This window comes from Acanthochromis polyacanthus, chromosome 4 (assembly GCF_021347895.1).
Source record: "Acanthochromis polyacanthus isolate Apoly-LR-REF ecotype Palm Island chromosome 4, KAUST_Apoly_ChrSc, whole genome shotgun sequence".
NCBI lineage: Eukaryota > Metazoa > Chordata > Actinopteri > Pomacentridae > Acanthochromis > Acanthochromis polyacanthus.
In genome coordinates, this window is record NC_067116.1 from 22,126,179 (window position 1) to 22,145,482 (window position 19,304).

Genomic DNA, 19,304 nt, shown 5'->3' on the forward strand with positions numbered 1-19,304 from the left:
CCCAGTCTTCTGCTTTTTAATTTTTTTTTAGTATTTTTCACAATGACCACCTCGGTAGAATATTCTCAGTTTAACCTTCGCTAATAGACAATAGACACCAAGTATATTGACTTCTTTGTAAGTTACATCACTGTTGCTTCTTTTATTACTCCACCAAGGAACGCGATGGAGTTATGGGATGATTGACGTTGGTTCGCATGTCCGTCTGTTTGTCTGTCCATTCGCAACATCATTTAAAAACGGACTCACGGATTTGGATGAAATTTTTAGGAAGGGTCAGAGATGACACAAGGACTAAATGATTAGATTTTGGCAGTGATTCTGCTTATAGTCTGGATCCCCAGATTTGTTAAAGATGTCTGTATCATTGCGCGATAGATGCACAGCATCACTGTAACTATGACTGCAAGTGAAAACTTCGTTAGCTGCCTGCTGACGATCGCACGATTACAGTCATACTACAAATTGACGGCTGCAAACTACGAATTGTTTAAAGACTTCATCGGATATCATATGACTGAGCAGCCTAGGCGGAGAACTGCACTCTCTGAGTGCTTTTCTTGTCTTGATGACCAACTATTATTACCAAAATAATTTTGTCTTGTATAAATTTGCACTACATCTCTTTGAAAATTTTAACTTAATGTATGATACCATGGTATAACTCACATATTGTGCCATGGATTACAAAAATGTAATGTTTCTATTAATTCATAAAATGTAGCGATAAAGAGCTTTATTGTTGGTAATTAATGATCATTACATTATTATTAGCAAACTGGAAAATGAACAAATCAGAAACCAAAAGTTTAAATATCCCATATTTATGAATATTGCTTGTAAAATAATAAAATGTTTAAACCAAGATGTAACTTCTTCTGCGGCTCCTGCCTCTATATAAGTCAGCAAGTCTGTGTTAGCATTTTCTGTGGCTTGAATGCTCTGTCATAAACAGGTGGCATGTCAGAGAGGTGAAATGGCGGGAGCCCCATTTACTTTGTTTTGTATTGCACATTACCTTTTCCTTCATCACAATGCATTTTCCTCAAGGACACTGAAGTCAGGAATAGGTTTTGCCATTGTGTGAATGACTCCTCTTCTGTAAGGCACATTGCCTTGCTGCTGTTCAGAAAACACACTTGGTTTTGCTCCAGTGCTTTTATTTCGAACTTTGTGTGTGAATCTGACCAAACAATAGTGCATACTTCTCGAATGAGACACAATCACATAATTGGACAGTATCTTGTTTTCTTTTCTCAGTCTGCTCTAGTATACAATATGTCTGTGCAAACTGTAAAATGTGCACAGTTAAGTAGTAGTGTTCTCTCAGGGACTCATCTCAGTGCAGCTCAGCCACAAAGTTTTCTTCTTTTTCTGTGATTACTTTACTTCTTGTCATGGTTGTTCTTTTTAAACGTGTATGTTATAATTTTAATCAAAGCACTCTTCCTGGAAAAGGTAATTTTGTTTCAGATTGGTCATTTTCCATCCAACTTGTAGCTATCCACTCCTCATTGGCTCTAATGATCAGAAAAGAATACAGTAATGATACCAAAGATGCATTCAGTTTACTTTTTTTTGCAAGCTTCTGCTGCCCAGCCACGATGCTTGACACTTTCTTTCCATCCACCCCTCTGCTTAGCCAATTTGCTGTCACTTGATCCCCTTTATCATCTACTGGTCAGAGGATGCTCCCAACTGGCCAAAATGCTTGGCAACTGTAACTAAGGGTCAGACATAACTGTGCTAAGCTGTTGATTAAATAAGAATAAATAAAGACACCAAAAGAACCTGGAGCCTTGATGGATCATTTAGAGGATTCATTTTACAAGGATTAGCCATCCAACATATCCCTTAGCATAATAAAGTGTTGGTGTTACCCTTAACACAGAGACATTGTTCAGTAATGGTCATTTGTTCATTTAGTAATTTAAGTGGCAAGAAAGTATGAACAAGTGGCAAGAAAGTATGAACAAGGTAGAACTGTTTTTAGGCATTGGGCAAGATGAATATATGGAGAAGGGAAAGTGAGAGGAAGATGTGGAACTGAAACGGGGAAGGAAAAAGAGGAGGGGAGAAAGAGGGAAGGGGGAGGGGGCTTTAGTTAATAGAAGATAGACTGTGAGAGAGATAAGTGATATGTAAATAGGAAACGTATCCAAATTTACCTCTGGGAGAAAGCCAGTCTGAGAGACAGGATAATGTGGCAGGCAGCCTCAGGTGCAGCTGGGAGGGGAGGAGGCAGGGCGATGAGCGAGAGGGAGCGAGAAAGAGGGAGGGTTTGTGTTTGTGTGACTTTGTGTGTGTGCAAAGAGAGAGAGACTTGAGTGTGCAAGCTAGAGAGATTGTGTGGTGAGGGAGGGAGGGAAGTGTAAGCCAGTCACAGCATCTCTCCTCACTGCACCAGGGCTGAGGGACTCTTCGTCCCCTCACTTCCCTCGCTGCAGATTTAACTCATTTCCATCAGCGCAGTCATCTTTTTTTTCCCCCTTGCATTTTACTTGCTGTTTTGGACAGATGCGTTGCATTCATCTCTTTCTGTATGCCAGGATCTAAGGATTTATTTATTAAAAACGTGGGCTGTTCTCTTTGTCGGATGTAAAAGGGGAGATTTGCAAAGGACAGTGCATAAAACTGGGACTCCGAATGGGACTTGGTCTTTTCTTTACGCTGCTAGAGTGGATTCCCCTTTTGTTGCGCTGCCTGTGTTTTGTTCAGGGCGACAGACATGCTAAGAGAGGAGTTAAAGGCGAGGCTATAAGACCCCATACCTCTACAACTAAACAGAACGCTTACTTGAAAGGACTAAGGAAGTTAGAAAATCTATGGTTGCATTAAGCACTTGAGAAGAAGGTACTAAGCCCTGCCAAGCACTGATGGGGCTTCAGAATGTCACATCGAAAATTCAAGTAACAAGTTTATGGGATAAATAAGTGGATTGCTGATTGATCCCCAAACCCCTCTCTGCAAGTGTGCCACGGGATTGCTGAGGAGTGAAATTGAGTGGAGCGCTGAGTTATTCAGCTGGCCTCTCATTGCTTCTGGAGAGTCCTTCTAACATGCCTGCATGGAAATCTGATGTTCAACGCTTTCATCAGCAACTGGACTTTTATGTTTGCTTGTCTTCTGCAACTTGCAGTCCAGAACTCTGAGAGGCAAGATTGCACATTTGGATTTTAACTTTAGATTACTTTGTTGGCAGAACTCATCCAAATGATTTTGATGCACGTGGTTTTTACCTCATTCTCTCTAGGGATGCGTTGTAAACACATTTTCCCCCACCGCCATGTGTGCTGAGAGAGCTGTGACATTATCTCCTGCGGAGATCCCCATGTTGTTCTAGCCTGTGTCTGTGTTTTGATTCAGACAATAGCTGGGCGTACAGGGGCTCCAGACACTGACCAGAGGACCACCAAAATAAGGGAAGCCTGCCTTTACACAGTAAACACACTAGCACCCATGGCAAAATGAAACTTTGGATTGTATAGAATGGTTGATTCACAGAGATGTATGCAATTATTCATCAGGAGAAACTCCTTGTAAGAAGTTTTTGAAAAAAAAATCATTCAACACAATGACTGCTTACAGTGAATTTTCAAGAAGTAACCACGCTCAGTACATTTAATCTCTTCTGTAGGTGTGAAATAGGAGGCTTTATGCTGCTTTCTTAGTCATTCTCCTCTGAGGATCTGTAAAGTGAGGGGAGCATTGTATTTTGCTTCATGCTTTAACCCCATGTGGTTTCCTCCCTCACATCTTCTGTGCTCTCTGCCCTTGTGAGGACAGCTTATGCCCTCAGCCTCCTGGTGGCAACTCTCATTAGAATCAGGCAAAGAGGCTACAGACTAGGAGGCAAAGCAGCAGGGAAGCTCTGCTTTGGGATAGGTGCTGGTCACAGCATTAATGCTACCCTGCTTCAGATCCACTGAAGGAATACGGCCTTTTTTTCTCTCTACTCCTGACTGTTACCCACCCACTACTTTCACTAACCATGCGAGATTGGAAAGGAGAGCTAAACGGGCTGTCCTACCCTCCCAGAGGCGCTATTGATTTTCCTCCAGTCAGTGCTCATTTGATTGAGACCCAGCTATGTGAGAGTAAGGTGAACGAGAGCATGAGTGTGCTAGAGAGAGTATTGAGCTTGGTGAACTGAGAGAGGCTGCAGACGCCTGGTGAAGAACGGGAGAGAGACAGGCAGTTCTCCGGTTTCAGGCCAGCTGCCTAATGGGTGGCACACCACAAACCTGACCCACCTGGATAGCACCCAGAACAATGAACCAGTCTGAACTGACAACGGACACGTTGCTCACTGCCAACAGCAGCCATGGAGACTTCTTTTCTAGAAGGGCCTCCAACCACTCCTGTCCCTTGGGCTGGAGGCTAAACGAAGGCCTAGAGGCTTGTGTTCTGGAGACTGCTGTTATTGTGCTTCTCACAGTGCTCATTATTGCAGGGAACCTGACGGTGATCTTTGTGTTCCACTGTGCCCCTCTGCTACACCACTACACCACAAGCTACTTCATCCAGACCATGGCCTACGCTGACCTGCTGGTGGGTCTTAGTTGCCTTGTGCCCACCCTGTCTTTGCTTCACTATCCAGCAGGTGTCCAGGAGCCAATCACATGCCAGGTTTTCAGCTACGTCATTTCTGTTTTGAAGAGTGTTTCAATGGCCTGCTTGGCCTGTATCAGTGTGGACCGCTACCTGGCTATAACTAAACCACTATCCTACAACCAGCTGGTAACACCATGCCGGCTACGAGGCTGCATCACCCTCATCTGGGTCTACTCTAGCCTGGTTTTCTTACCCTCCTTCTTTGGATGGGGTAAACCAGGATATCATGGGGATATTTTTGAATGGTGCGCTCACTCTTGGCCCACCTCTGCCCTCTTTACAGGTTTTGTGGTGTGTTTGCTTTATGCACCTGCTGCCCTTGTTGTCTGTTTTACCTATTACCACATCTTTCGCATTTGCCAGCAACACAACAGGGAGATCAGTGAACGGCGGGCACGTTTCCCCAGCCAGGAGATGGAGACTGGTGAAGGGAATGGTGGAGGGCATCACGGAGGGCATGGACCAGATCGACGCTATGCGATGGTGCTCTTCCGCATCACTAGTGTTTTCTATATGCTTTGGCTGCCCTACATAATCTACTTTCTGCTCGAAAGCTCCCATGTGCTGGATAGTCCTGCCCTCTCCTTCATCACCACCTGGCTGGCCATCAGCAATAGTTTCTGCAACTGTGTCATCTACAGCCTGTCTAACAGTGTGTTTCGCCTGGGCATGCGCAGGCTCTCGCAGACTATTTGCTCTTTCAGCCATTGTGCTGCAGATGACCGCGACTTTGGGGAGCCTAAACCAAGAAAAAGAGCAAACTCGTGTTCCATCTGAAGGAAGGACTTTTACAGGGTGAGGATACTCCTGGAATCTATGAATGGGAAATGTGAATCTTAATCAGCATAGCAGCTAGTTTATTTGCAGTTAAATTGGCAAGGCTTAACCAAATGGAAAACGGTTTCTGTCGTATCAGCTGACACCAGTGACATTGGCTTGGACATAATAAACTGTTTATTGCATTGCAAGCTTTTCAAGGAGATGGATGCAGTGTCTAAACAGAGATTTAATGAAAGATGGACCCTGTGTGATGGCGTTTATTCTACAGTACCATAGAGGCTTTCTTTGCCTTTACATCTCACTGTATGTCATCAGCCAGGTCAGACCAAGTGGGACTAAAAAACTGTAAATTCCAAAAGATTTCCGAAGACATACTATGTTACCACACTGTTTCATGTCTCTTAAATTTTACTTGTAGTGGTGAATTGGATGAATCTTTTACTAGATGTATCAGTTATTTCTGTAACTGTCATTAGCAGATACAGTATAGTCCAATATACACTTATTTGTGCTCACAAGCCTGTTAAAGGGTTGTAAATGGACATTAAGACTTTTTATCCATATAAACATACGCACAGTGACAATGACAGCAGTTATGCTGATAAAAACAAATAAAAAACGCTATATGGCCTTGACTGTTTCCAGGAGGAAAATCAGGAGTCATTTTCTGCTCCTCTTCTCTTATAGGAGGAAGATGCATAGTCATGATGTCAGGTGTTCTGCCTCGTTTTTTGATTGACTACAGATCTGACATCTGGTTGAAATTTAAATGGGGTTGTTTGTGCAGATGTTCTGCTAAACACGGTTCTAATGTTATTCTGCACAGCAATCTTATAAAGTAAACCTAATATAAAGCTGTGTAGACAATTATACAGAACATACTCCTACATCACAGTAGTGAATTAAGGACTTTGTGAAGTTATATGGAGTATTGGAACATTAAAATGGAGTTAAAATTCTTAAAACGAGTCAAGTTTTTTGCTTGTCTCAACATAGTCCTTAATCTACAATATACACAGTCATATTTCCACAATTACCACATGGTTTGCTGTAGTAGTGTGACCTGAAAGAGATAATGTACTGCTCCCATTGCTCACCAATTTAAATAACAGCCAGATATTGTTGGCCACCAACCTATTGGTGAAAAACACCATTTTTCCAAATTAAGATGGAGGATTGGTTTGACTTAGCCTGGTTAGATTGACTGGGGCCTCGATATTGAGGACAGTGAACTGATGCTCTCAGCAGATAATTACCCAGCACAGTATTTTCCCCTAAGGTCCAGTTTTACACCTATAAAATAGCCCATCAGCACCAGGATTCCCTCCACCGGCATGATATCCCTGATGTGGCTGTGTTATCAATATTCTCCTCACAGTTTATTGTATGACTATTCATGATAGTTATTTCTTGCCAGCTAATAAATATTCAATCTTTGTTTTATAGTATATGGAGGGATATGATTACTTGATTATGAACACAAAACTAAACTGGCTAAACGCAATGCTATCTTCTAATTCTGAATTTCAAATTTTGATCTATAATACATAAGAGAATTTCATTTGTACCATTTTACCTCCAAAACAGAATTTTCCACATAAACTGATTTGAGAGGATTTTGTTATTTTTAGATGCAACTCTACTGGATGTTGCTTTCAACCCACTCACAGATATAAACAGATATGAAAAATGATAGCAGTGTCTATCTACAACGTAGACCTAAAGACGTCACCACGGTTTTTTTTTGGTGTTTTGGGTGGCACAGTTATCTGTGTTAAAGATAATAGTGGATTTTATTTCCCAGCAGGAGTGTGCAGGGGCTCAGATTAATGTGATCTGATCTGTCTGGAGGTTGCTCTGAGGTTAGAATTTAACAGATCTGAAATTACATGCTGAGTTGTGCAAACATTTAAGGCCATCAGTAGCTTTTCTTGTCTTGCCTTTTTGAACTGCTGTTCAGATAATAGTCTGTACCGTACTTTTAATTTCACTGCTCTACTTGCAGCTCTACCAATTCTGTAAACAGTAAACTTGAAAAATTGCTGCCCTCAAACTGCGGGCTAAAATCCTCTGGACTTCTAGAAGGTGTTTCCTGAGCTCTTCTCGTGACATTTGAGCCAGGCAAGAGATAACTATGTTGGGGAGGGCAAAGTATATGTTTTTTAAAAAGAGATTTTAGTGGGTTGTTTGTGGGGGTTTTATTTGAGATGGGTAATTATTTTTTTTTCTGCTCAAATATTATGGTTCTTGTGTTGTTTTACTGTGCCCTCCCAGCTTGGCGACTGTTCCCCAATCTTGGGCATTTGCTCTGTAAGTGGAAATGATGTGTGTTGTTAAAGCAATCTACAGACTGCCGACTCTCACCCTTTGCTACAGCACAGTTATTCCAGCCAATTTACCTTTGGCGGTGTACATTTCCACAATCATTAGGTCGGTGTCAAAGGATAATTCATTTCACATTAACGCAGCCACATTCTGTAACCAATGACTTACACTGATTTCCCTCTTTGCTCATGTAGTGGTGTTGGTCATTTGTGGTTTAGGCCCTGCTTGTGATGTAAATGTATATCTGTCCATGCAAGAAACCAAGTGACACAGCAAACCCAGTCCCTTGATATTGTACCCGTTGTTCCATTCAATGCTGCTTAATAGTACTCTGTGTCAGTTATTCCTCATTTTAAAGCTGCATTAAGTGATTTTTGACTTCTAGGAACAGGAAGACTCTGAGGTTTTGCTCACTATATTCTTGTGAAATGCTGGCAAGCAGGTTGCTGTTTACATATCCAGCAGAACCAGAATGACATGAGCATTGTAGTAGAGTCTTTCTGGCCACCTCATGAATGTAAGTGCAATATTGTTTTTAAGCAACGGTTTCATAAACCAACATTGCCAAAAAAGAAAAAATGGATCTCCTTTGGTTTATCTACATGCTCTTCTTTACCAACCACTTGATTCACCAGCTCTCTGTAGTTTTGCATGAGGCAGGCAGCCTATAGTCAATTTGAAATATTAATGTGCTGGGAGTGGCTGTCCATTGTTCATACTGTAGGAGCCAGTGTTTTTGTTGTTGCAAATTAATGACACAAAAGTGAAAGTTGCAACAGCAGCAGAGGAAAGCTGCAGAAATATGTTTTTATTCTAAGTGGGACCATCAACATTGATCATCTTGAAACATAATCAAGAGTTTGTTGATTCAGTGTTTGTATGAGAAATATTGCTTTTTGCAGCTTTAATGCAGTACAGATTGTTCTGTATATGTGCCTAAAGATATGTATTTTGTAGGAAAAGTGGGGGGAAAAAAGATACTGAGAAGTACGTACAATTACATAGACATGCTGCACTTTCTAAAAGATTTTGAAACATTCCCTGTGACACTGTGCACATCCAAGTGTACCGTGTCAGTGGATTTAGTTTTCCATGACTTTGTGATAAGGTCAGAGGGATTTCCACTTGAACCAAGAATGGGTCAAGTCATTCATTTATCACAGTCGATCTGACTTCTGCCTTCAAGTGGGTAATAGTTCTATCTCACATCAGTAGACTAACAAGAGACAGCAGATTTGTCTAAGTCTTGTGAATTCCCTTCTTTAGCCATACGACTTGGCATATACCGTATGAAGAATAACAGTAGGGAGCCGTGTGTCAAATACTAGACCTACAATAACATATATATTTTTTGATTTTGATAGCCTGTCTTTTTGTACTCCCTTGGAGCGTAGTGTAGTGGGTTCGTAGATTAAAAATTATAGCATCTGAATTAGTGCTGTATAATCTTCACAATGTGGTGACAAACAACAACATAGAAGACAAGACAAATCCAAATTCTGTAATAGCATAAAAAGTTGAAATACTCCATTATAGTGAAGATTATAGTTTTTGGTCTGAATTTGCACAATATTCATTCCTTGGGTAGGTTGTTTTTAAAATATATATAACAGGTCATGTGAAATGTGTGTCTTGGCACAGGGTTCCAAAAATCTAAGAGCCACTGAATGAATATTTAAAAAAAAAAACAAAAAAGCAGAATTGTTTGTATGTGTCTCTAGTACACTGACCAAACTGAAGTGGTAGAAAATCAAAGCTGTCATCTTACTTTCAAGTGCATTGATAGGATCTTTTAGAAAAAAATAGTTTAATTGCAGGATTATATGTATTTATTAAGTTATGTTGAAAACTTTACACAATATACTGTATATGAGTATACTGTATATAAAGTGTGTGTTTCTGTTTTTAATCTGCTGTACAGCCAAAAAAAACAACATCTAATGAAGTCTGACAGATATTGTGCACTCATTTGTGTTAAATCAACTAGGCTGCTGATGTTTTGAGTAGGAGGTGAGTGTGTTAAATTACACAGTATCTATTTTTTTATTTTGAAATTTTGTCAAAGGCTATGGTTTTGCTGTTGCTGCCAACCTAATAAAGGTGAAAATAGTAGACATTTACATCTGTCTGGTTGCTTTTGTGAAATGTGTGTTTCTGCACCAACAAACACCAGATAGCCAGCTTTCATTAATAACCTGCTGAACTCAGTCACTTTCATTTTCCTTCACTTGGTGCCCATTTAAACAGACGATGAATGCAGATGAAGGCTTGTTACTTTGTGGCTGCCATTTTGAATCTCTCAACATGAAGGATCTGTGTGATTAGCTAACACCTAAATCTCCAAACACTGGTAACCTGAAGGGTGGATATTGAGCAAGATGGCCTGATGTATAAGTTAATAATACAATGAACGTATAACAGTCACTGAAGAAAGGTATAATATCAACCAAGACATAGGGGAAACATCTTTTGTACTGTTTTTTATCTAATGAGCAACTCAAATGTTTGAGACCTGTGGCACCTCCTTGGAGAGAAAGAATGGAATGAAGCCTATACAAATGATTCTCATAATTTCCATAATAACTATACGGCTGTCTAACACTCTGCCACTCAAGGTTGTTCCGTCTGAATGATAATACACATTTCTAGTTAGTCATACAGTATATTCATTCGAGTTTCCTGTCCCAACCCGAACCACAGCAAACACTTAGAACAAATGACGAAAGTGATTGCTTAGCAACAACGAGGGAAGTGAAGTAAAGATGTCATTTTCAGATTCTGGACTCAGAAGTCTCCTCTCATTCAGCAGATGGCTGATAAGGTGACATTTGAAAGGTAACATTTATGCAGTAGAGTAGCTTTACCTTTACTGTTACTGGAAGCTAACACACACTGTCATGTCCTCGTTTGGTGTGAATAGTATTCACATTAGAGAGCCTGATCCTTTTCTTGGTGCTGGTTCTTGGTCTCAAATTGTCTTCGCCCAACAGTTCAGTAAAGAGAGGAGCGAGATGAGATGGTAGAAGATTCTGGAAGACGACTGAAAGCGAGAAGGTGGAGGGAAAGAAAGGTGGGAGGAGAATGAGCAATGGGGAGCAACAGGTGGGAAAGGAGTGTGGATGGGAATGAAGAAGAGTCATTTGGCTTATCTATAAAATGTTAAGATCTATTGGTAAAATTTTATGCTGCAGAGAATTATCAGGTTATTTTTTTAGGGTATTTTTATTTACATTGCACAAATTATATTTGAAATACCCAATATGTTTCTGTGCCAGCTAAAATACAATTTATGCTTTTACAGAACTTAGTAACTTATACATTACCAGAAAATTTCTATGGATATTATCTAACAGAGCCATTCTGAAATTGGCAAATTATAATAACGCAAACTATTCAAGCATACCACCGTGAGAAGTGGTTGTTGCATTAATAACAATTGTACTGTTACACGAATCAGAAAAGCTGTTTATTTTGGTTACATTTTCTTTTTCAATCCACTGTGTTTTATTTTAATGTCGGTATCCACTTTTTCACACCAATTTTACCATTTCAATTTTTTTCCCTATCTTTGAAATACAATTTCAGAACAAAATCTACACTTGTTCTTTGAACAAAAAGCATTGCATTAACAATTCAGTCAAACTGTGAGCAGCTTCCCAGTCAAGTCTCTCTCAATATTCATCGCTAGCACTATATCAGGAATTCCCTTTCATTTCCACAAATGGCTGCACTCGCCTCACTTCCTCTTTTCCTTTCCATCCTGCCACTCTCCTCCTTCTCCTCTTTCCGTCCTGATTGAGAAAGGACCATCTGACCCTCTTTTGAGGTGGGGAAATCATAATTGGAGGGGAAACCAGTTCCTGTCTCTGTGTGCTAATGGCGAAGCCTCGCAGCAGCCACCAAAACCCTTTGATGGCATAAGGAGGGCACACTTGTACACCCACACACCAACGCGCTCTCATACATCTTGCATGGCCTCAGTTATTCTTTGAAAACATGGGCGCCTGCAGATTGTGGTCTGATAGCTGACAGGTGTTCATCCAGTCATAGCCAATCATGTGTCCTTAAAGTATCTAATGTGCAATGTTACAGGCTACAACATGGTTCTCCTTACTTTCTTTCCTTTCGATATATACATATGGTTATAATGTTAGATGCTCATATTAAATGTTGTCAAGTCTCAAATAGGAAGGAAAATATATGTAAAACTTATACCAGTGGGACAGAAGCTCAGACTTTAGGCTGCTTTGAATACTGGGTTTCCAACAGGTTTTTCTTTTCATTTGCTCCAGGCACAGAACACCCACAAAGTCAAACCATAGCCTTTTTGGTAACTTTATGTATACGGTTTTACAAAATTGTCTGAGTAGTATTAAAGGCATTTACTGTATTCCAGTCTACAAATAACCAACAGTGCAGAGATACAATGTAGTCATTTAGCGATAGCACAATAGCATTTTTCTAGCTATGTTTATTGTGGTATTTCCCAATTGCAGATGATCTATTAACAGGGGCATACGATGAAAAGTATTTTTGTATATGGTTTGTAATTGATAGACGAAATGCACTGTTTACGTCACACGGGTAATGAACATAATATTATCTTGCTGTTATCATTGTATATACAGCATACTCACACAGGCAAAGACTTCCGCAAAGCCTGCCCGTCAGACAAAAGCTGTTTTTTACTTAGGGTCCTAAAGAACCTGGAGTTAATATCACCTGCTTTCAACAGATGCTAAACTAAGGAATTATAAAATAGAACTGGAAAAAAAGCAAAACTGCCTTAAACATTTATTTATCCATTAAATCATCCAAAACGACAGCCGCATCGTTGTCAGGAAGTTACATTCTCTCCTGGCCATAAATCTGGGTGTCAAATTTCCATTTATCCAATTGTTGCCAAGACATTTCACCAAAAATATCAGCCCCATCGTGGTACCAAAGGAAAGTTCAGTGTATCACCACGGTCAGCAGAATTCATTACCTTTCATACAAAATTTCATTGCAGTCCATCCATTCATTGTTGGGATACTTCAGTCTGGACCAAATAGCTGGACTGATTGACACTGTTGGTATTGTTTTGCTGTTTTGTTGGATTTTTGCACTACCTTCTTAAATGTGCAGAAAGTGGGGGAAAATGTAACTACTTTTGAATACAAACTTTTTCTCAGTGTTTAAAAAAACAATTGTAGCTGTATATATAAATATCATTATCAGAATTTCTTAATTTGGTTAATAGTCTGAGCTATGCCTCCTACACTCATAACCTGTTCATTCACTGTTGCTGTTCAGAATAGAAAATGAACTGTATTCTTGCTTCACTTCATAAGGTGGTTCCATAATTTGATTAAATGTTGAGGTTTCAGTAAACATCACTGATAAGAACATTTGCTATATAACTGCTATGTGAGTTAGCTGTACTGCTGTGTAACTGCATTTGTGTAGCTTCTGATCATGAAAGCACAGGGGGAAGCTGCAGAGAGTACCTGTAGCTCCACGAGAACGCTGTGAGAGCCACTCAGCAGAGCATACAGCAGAGGTTTGACATTATAATCACGGTGATGTCCTTTATTTTGCGAATGCCACTCACTTTGATTGCCATGGTGACAAAATGGTTGCTGGTTCAATGCCTATAGAGTACCTGAATTTTGTCAAAGCGCTCCAGAGCAGTGAACGGTACACTTATCTGCCCACTAATTGCAGAGTACTCCTGCATTGGAACATTGGAAAATGTCTAAAATGTAGAATCACTGGCAGTCTTCATCAACTGCTTTCAAGTTCAGTACTTCCATTTCACCTTTAGACCTGATGATTGCCATGGGTAGACTTTCTATCCATCAGTGGCCACTTTACTAAGAGCTTTCTCGTCCATCTCTTCTAAGTGCTTTGACTCTCCCGAATGTGCACGTAGGTTCTTCTGCTTGCAAGTAACGCTCATCACAGCACTTTGAGTGTGAAAAAGTCTGCTTCTGAACTTCTGCACAGATTCTGTGCTTTTTTGCTTATTGTTCTTTTAGACTCTTATTCAACATCATTCTGTCTGTTTGTCTTGAGTAACACGAACTTTATGAAATCCCACGTTACCCTTGAGAACCATAGCATTTGTATAGGCAGAAACCGATACAGGTCTGCTTGGCCTGTGAGGGGACCACATTGACTGTGGTACTGATTTGGCCAGCATTGGTTCTGCCTGCTTGGTCGGTATGAATTTTCTGTCATCATTAAGGTTATTGTAGATTTAAACAGGAACATTTATGTCATGTTTGCCATTTAACCCTCTGTCTGTGACTGCAGTTAGACTGTGGGCTTTAAGTCAATCAGTCAAAATAGACCAGTATACTCTATAAGAGGTGCATTATCTAAAGACTTTAAAGAGCGTTCCATGCTTTTTGATATTGGACTCTGGAGGCTGTGTCCAAATTCTTTTGGAATTTTCTGAAACAGACAATCTATGCATCATAGTTATTGACTAGGTATGTAGAGGTACAAAAGCAACTGGGGTTTACGATTCGCCTTCAAGCTCCCCTTTTTCACTGGGGACACTTACGCAGTGAAAAGTGACAGATAACACTTCCAAGATGCTGAAAATCTTCTATAAATATTTTAGCTCTGCCTTTACATTTTGAGGGTGGCAGAAATTTTTGCACAGTGGGGACATTTTTTAAAAAACTGTGGCTTCGTTTTACTGCAAATGTCAGATTCTCACTCACACTAAAATTAAGGTAAAGGTTAAATGTAGCCATGTTGCTGTGATGCCTTGGGGTGTGTGCTAGGGAATGCATTACATCATAAATAATACAGAGCCTCATAAATATAGTAATACCAACCTGTGTGTGGGTGAATGCCCTATAACAGGATCCAGCTGCCAGCCTCCTGTGCCAATGACTGAGGCTGGTGCGCTCAGAGCCCTTTCGTAGTCACACAAACAGATGTGAGCAGACACAGACACACGCTGGAAGCATTTAAAGAGCATCATCAACATGTAAAGTATATAAAAAATACTAGACACTATGTATCTGAATGAGAAATATGATGTGGAGAAATGTACGCATGGAAAGATGGTGCCTGTTCTTCAAAAGGAGCTTCCACAAAAGTACAAAAATGCACAATTTGTCCTGCAGCATAGTAAATCTGGGCTATTTGTTAATTTTTTAAGTTGTGTTTTGTAGGAGATGCCAGTGGTAAGGTTAACAGTTAGCACAAAGAAGAGCTATGTTGCTTCAATTCTAATCAAGAGAGGATTTTTTTTTTCGCATTCCATCATTTATTTAAAAGGAAAAGCATACATACCATAAAAGACAGGAAGCTGACTGAGAATCAATGATAGCACGACAGCACCCACATCAGAAGCTGAACTGAGCAGCAAGTTATTGATTTACTTGAACTGCTGTAATGATCATTAAATCTGTGATTGATAAACTGCTGGGATCTAATGCACTGCTGCTCTCCTCCACCTTTTTAATCTCTTGGTCAGAAGCACTGAATATTTAAACAGCAGTAAATGTACATATGTTTTCCCTTAATGAACATTTAGTCCAAATAATTTTAATTACAATTGTTTTTTATATATATATATATATATATATATATATATATATGTATATATATATATATATACACAGCGCCCTCCATAATTATTGGCACCCCTGGTTAAGATGTGTTCTTTAGCTTCTAATAAATTCATTTTTTTAAAATAATATAGGACCACATTGAAAAAAATAGGAAAATCCAATTTTTAATTCAAGTGCATTTATTCATTGGGGAAAAAATGACACATTAAGAAATAATTCTTTTACATCAAATCACGTGTGCCACAATTATTTGCACCCTGATGTTAATACTTTGTGCAACCCCCTTTTGCCAACAAAACATTTTTCTCAAATTTTCAGTGTGAGAGTAGGCTTCTGCAATAAAAAATGAATTTATTTTAAGGCTTTCAACACATCTTGACCAGGGGTGCCAATAATTATGGAGGGCACTGGGCACACATATATATGTATATGTTTTGTATACAAATACACTACCATTCAAAAGTTTGGGGTCACCCAGGCAATTTCATGTTTTCCACTTTTATTCATGTGCTAACATAATTGCATAAGGGTTTTCCTATCATCAATTAGCCTTTCAACACCATTAGCTAACACAATGTAGCATTAGAACACAGGAGTGATGGTTGCTGGAAATGTTCCTCTGTACTGCTATATAGATGTTCCATTAAAAATCCGCTGTTTCCAGCTTGAATAGTCATTACAACATCAACAACATCTAGACTGTATTTCTGATTAATTTAATGTTACCTTCATTGAAAAAACAATACCTTTCTTTCAAAAATAAGGACATTTTTGAATTACCCCAAACTTTTGAACTGTAGTGTATGTTCATGCTTTTAAACTTCTTTTTGACCAATGGGCTATGGGCTCACACATTTAAAGTCATTCTTCCATTACACTCTTTAGCGTCACCCAACACAAGCGTCTAAGATCCTGTTGACGAATTACCTTGATGAAGACTGATGTTGGCTTCAACATGTTGATCATGTGAAAGTATGGCATTTTCAATTTGCACAAACCCTTCACTGGGTTTGTGCAAGTTGGGTAAACCCTTCACATTGGGTTGTTTTTATGGGATATCTACATAATAATTTTTCCCATGAGAGGAACACACCTAGATGGTATTATTGGATTAATTAGTGGATTTGAAAAGGTACATCACAACAAAAGTTAACCCTAAACATTAAAGCAAGCAAGTAAAATTGTACTTCACACTGATACCAAAAAAATGTCTCTCAGAAACTGTTACTGTTTATTGGTCAGCATTAACCGACAGCTGAGCCTGGAGGCCTTATGTTTTCAGGTTGTTTGCCCATAAATATGTCTTTAAGTCCATTTCATTCTCGTGAGTGTAATATCTTACTGAAATCTCTACAGTTTTGTCACAAGTGTTCACTTGGACTGGAAATTGAGCTGATTAGATTTTGGTGGTTGAAAGTCAAGGTGACTACGACCTCAAATCTGTCCTGTTCTTCTAAATGGGTTGCATGATGAACACTGGGAAGGAACTTCTTTATATGTGCCGCAAACTTGGGCTTGGAGATGAACTAATCAGATTTTTGTGGTCCAAGGTCACTGTGACAAAACATGTTTTTGGCCATGGCTCGAGAATTCCTTTAATACAGTAATTATGACAAAAATGTACAGTAACATCTAATAGAATAAAATTATGAAATGGGGACACATATTCAAAAGATTTTGGGATGCAAACTGCAGCTTCACTGGTTGACAGAGGCATCCAGTTGTGAGATGGTGATTCTAGTTCCCCTTGATTCACTTCACTTGTTGTTATTGTAATATAGAAGTAATCTCTGTACAATTATGAAGCAGTTGATGTGGCTATTGAAGCAGTGATCTTTCTTCTCTTACCCTGTCACAGACCGTGATAGATCATCCTTTCTTTTTTCTATCAACACTGTCAGACAACTGAGCTCGCCACAGCTGACACACAGAACTGCAGACATTCTTCCTCCTGTTCGAAAAGCATTTTGTTGTGAAAGAGACGAGCAGATCAAATTATTGGCTTTGGAAATGTTTCAGTCCACTTTTCTGACTGTGGTATAAAGAAATATATAAAGATTTTTAAAGGAATCTTTTCTTTCCATCCTTTTTTGATTTGCCATAATTTGCACCGATATACTTTGTCTAGCCGTTCATATGCAGAGGATGAAGAGAAACACCTTGATGGACGGTGAAGGACAAACCTGTTTTTTATTGTTAACCTCCCTGCAGACCTCGGATACTAAAACTCTGCCAGCACACGTACAGCCAGCTACTCTCATTCTCTCTCAGGGCATTTTGGCTGAATTAAATACCATAAGACAGTCAAATTACCCCCTTGGCTCCTTAGCATATCTCATTCCTCCACCTACCTCCCATCTTTCACTTTCTGACTTTCTGTCCTGAGGCTATGTTTCCCTTATATGCACACCAGTCCTGACTCTGTTAGGCACTTATTTAGTAATGAATGATAGTCCAGCAGCCACCTCCAGCCATTGGTGATATGGCTAGTTCTTCCTCTGTGGCATTTCACCTTGGTGCTCCTGTCAGTGTGGGAGGAGAGGAATGAAAGAATAAAAAATAATAAAAAAGGAAAATAGTTGTGTGTGGTGTTTTGAGCTGTGAAACTCGTGTCTCGTTAGAATCTGTCAATCAGTAAGTGATTCTCTCAGCCAGTGGCTTAGTTCAGTGAGTAAACAAGTGTTTTATAGTATCTTAATAAAGAACAATGTAATATGGTTACTGAAACCACAGTGATCAACAACATGGTCTATTTTGAGTGACAATCTTGTCTGGGTGTCTAGCATTGATCAAGGAATAATCTTGACAGTAATTGTCAGATTGGCAGCCTGAACCACAGCTGCTTCAAAGCAACAGGTGACACTGACAGTGTGACAGAAAAACTAAAGTGTTTGCTTTTTTATGATGGTTTGGCAGTGAATTTTTAGGCAACAAGTGGCCTGTCTTCACTAGATTGTGTACTATTCAGTTTGCTGCCTTATATATGTAGAAACGTACGCTTGTGGCAGTGACGGTATTTATTTTTTGTCTTTTCCAGTCTTGGTAATTATTATGAGAAATGCTATTGTCAATGTTTAAGCCTATCAGCCCTGAAGATATTCTCAGGGCTTTTATTTATTTTACACATTTGACATACCAACTGTGTTTTTCAGGTGTTTCTCGTACGTGTGACTTAACAAACATGTTTCTATTACAACTAATAAAACTTTCTCCAACAGCTTGCATTTTATCTGTGTCATAGTCCAGATGTGTAGCTTTGACCTTAATCAAGTTTATACACCTCACATCTATTTTCTGGTGTTGCTTTTGCTTTTAAAATATGGTGTAGTTTTGGATGTAGGGTACAGATATGCATGAATGACTTAGAAATAAATTTTTTGCCAGTGTTAATTACTTAATATCTGATTAGCTGTATCATCTCTGTCATTCTGTGTGTGTGTTACAGTGATTCCCCTGGTTTGAAATGGCTGTGAGGTGGTGGGGTCACTTTCAGCTGAAAGTTGTTGACGGGGGGGGGGCGGGGATTATATATACTATCGGGCCGTCTCCGCCGCAGCCGCGCACCCCCCCGTGGACGGTTTCGTCGGTCCGGCGGGTTTTGCACTGCACTTTCTTTTTTCTTTTTTTTTTTTTTTGCCGCGGACCAGTGAGGCGGCAATGTCGGCAGTATTTTAATGAGGCGGTGGCCTATATCGACGAGGCGGGCCGCCTCGCTGGTTATGTGGGAGGGGAAACACTATGATATATTTGAGGATAAACTGTCAGCAATCTGACATTCCTGGTTACAGTTGGAGTGTCTCCGTCGTCTCTCTAGTTCTTCCCAGCAGAACATCAGAACTTAAGAGGCACTGTGTCGCTATGGAAACCCTCAGCTGAGTCTGAAGGAGCAACAGGGTTTCAGAGAGTTTATTTGAAGTTTATAAATAGGGTGCAATTAAAATGGATGTTAACATTAGCTGCAAAATAACAACCTCGTCAGTATTCATTCATGTGCACTTCTATTTGAATGAT

General features: G+C 39.7%; 2 protein-coding genes across 4 annotated transcripts in view; both read left to right on the forward strand.

The window, feature by feature from the left end:
* rabgap1l (RAB GTPase activating protein 1-like) overlaps window positions 1-19,304 on the forward strand; it is a 129,321-nt gene that overhangs the window by 45,301 nt on the left and 64,716 nt on the right. The gene's annotated exons all lie outside the window — the stretch shown is intronic.
* gpr52 (G protein-coupled receptor 52) lies at window positions 2,345-9,839 on the forward strand. The gene has a single exon (XM_022205951.2). It carries the CDS (start codon window positions 4,273-4,275, stop codon window positions 5,389-5,391), a length of 1,119 nt encoding a protein of 372 aa, XP_022061643.1. The 5' UTR covers window positions 2,345-4,272; the 3' UTR covers window positions 5,392-9,839.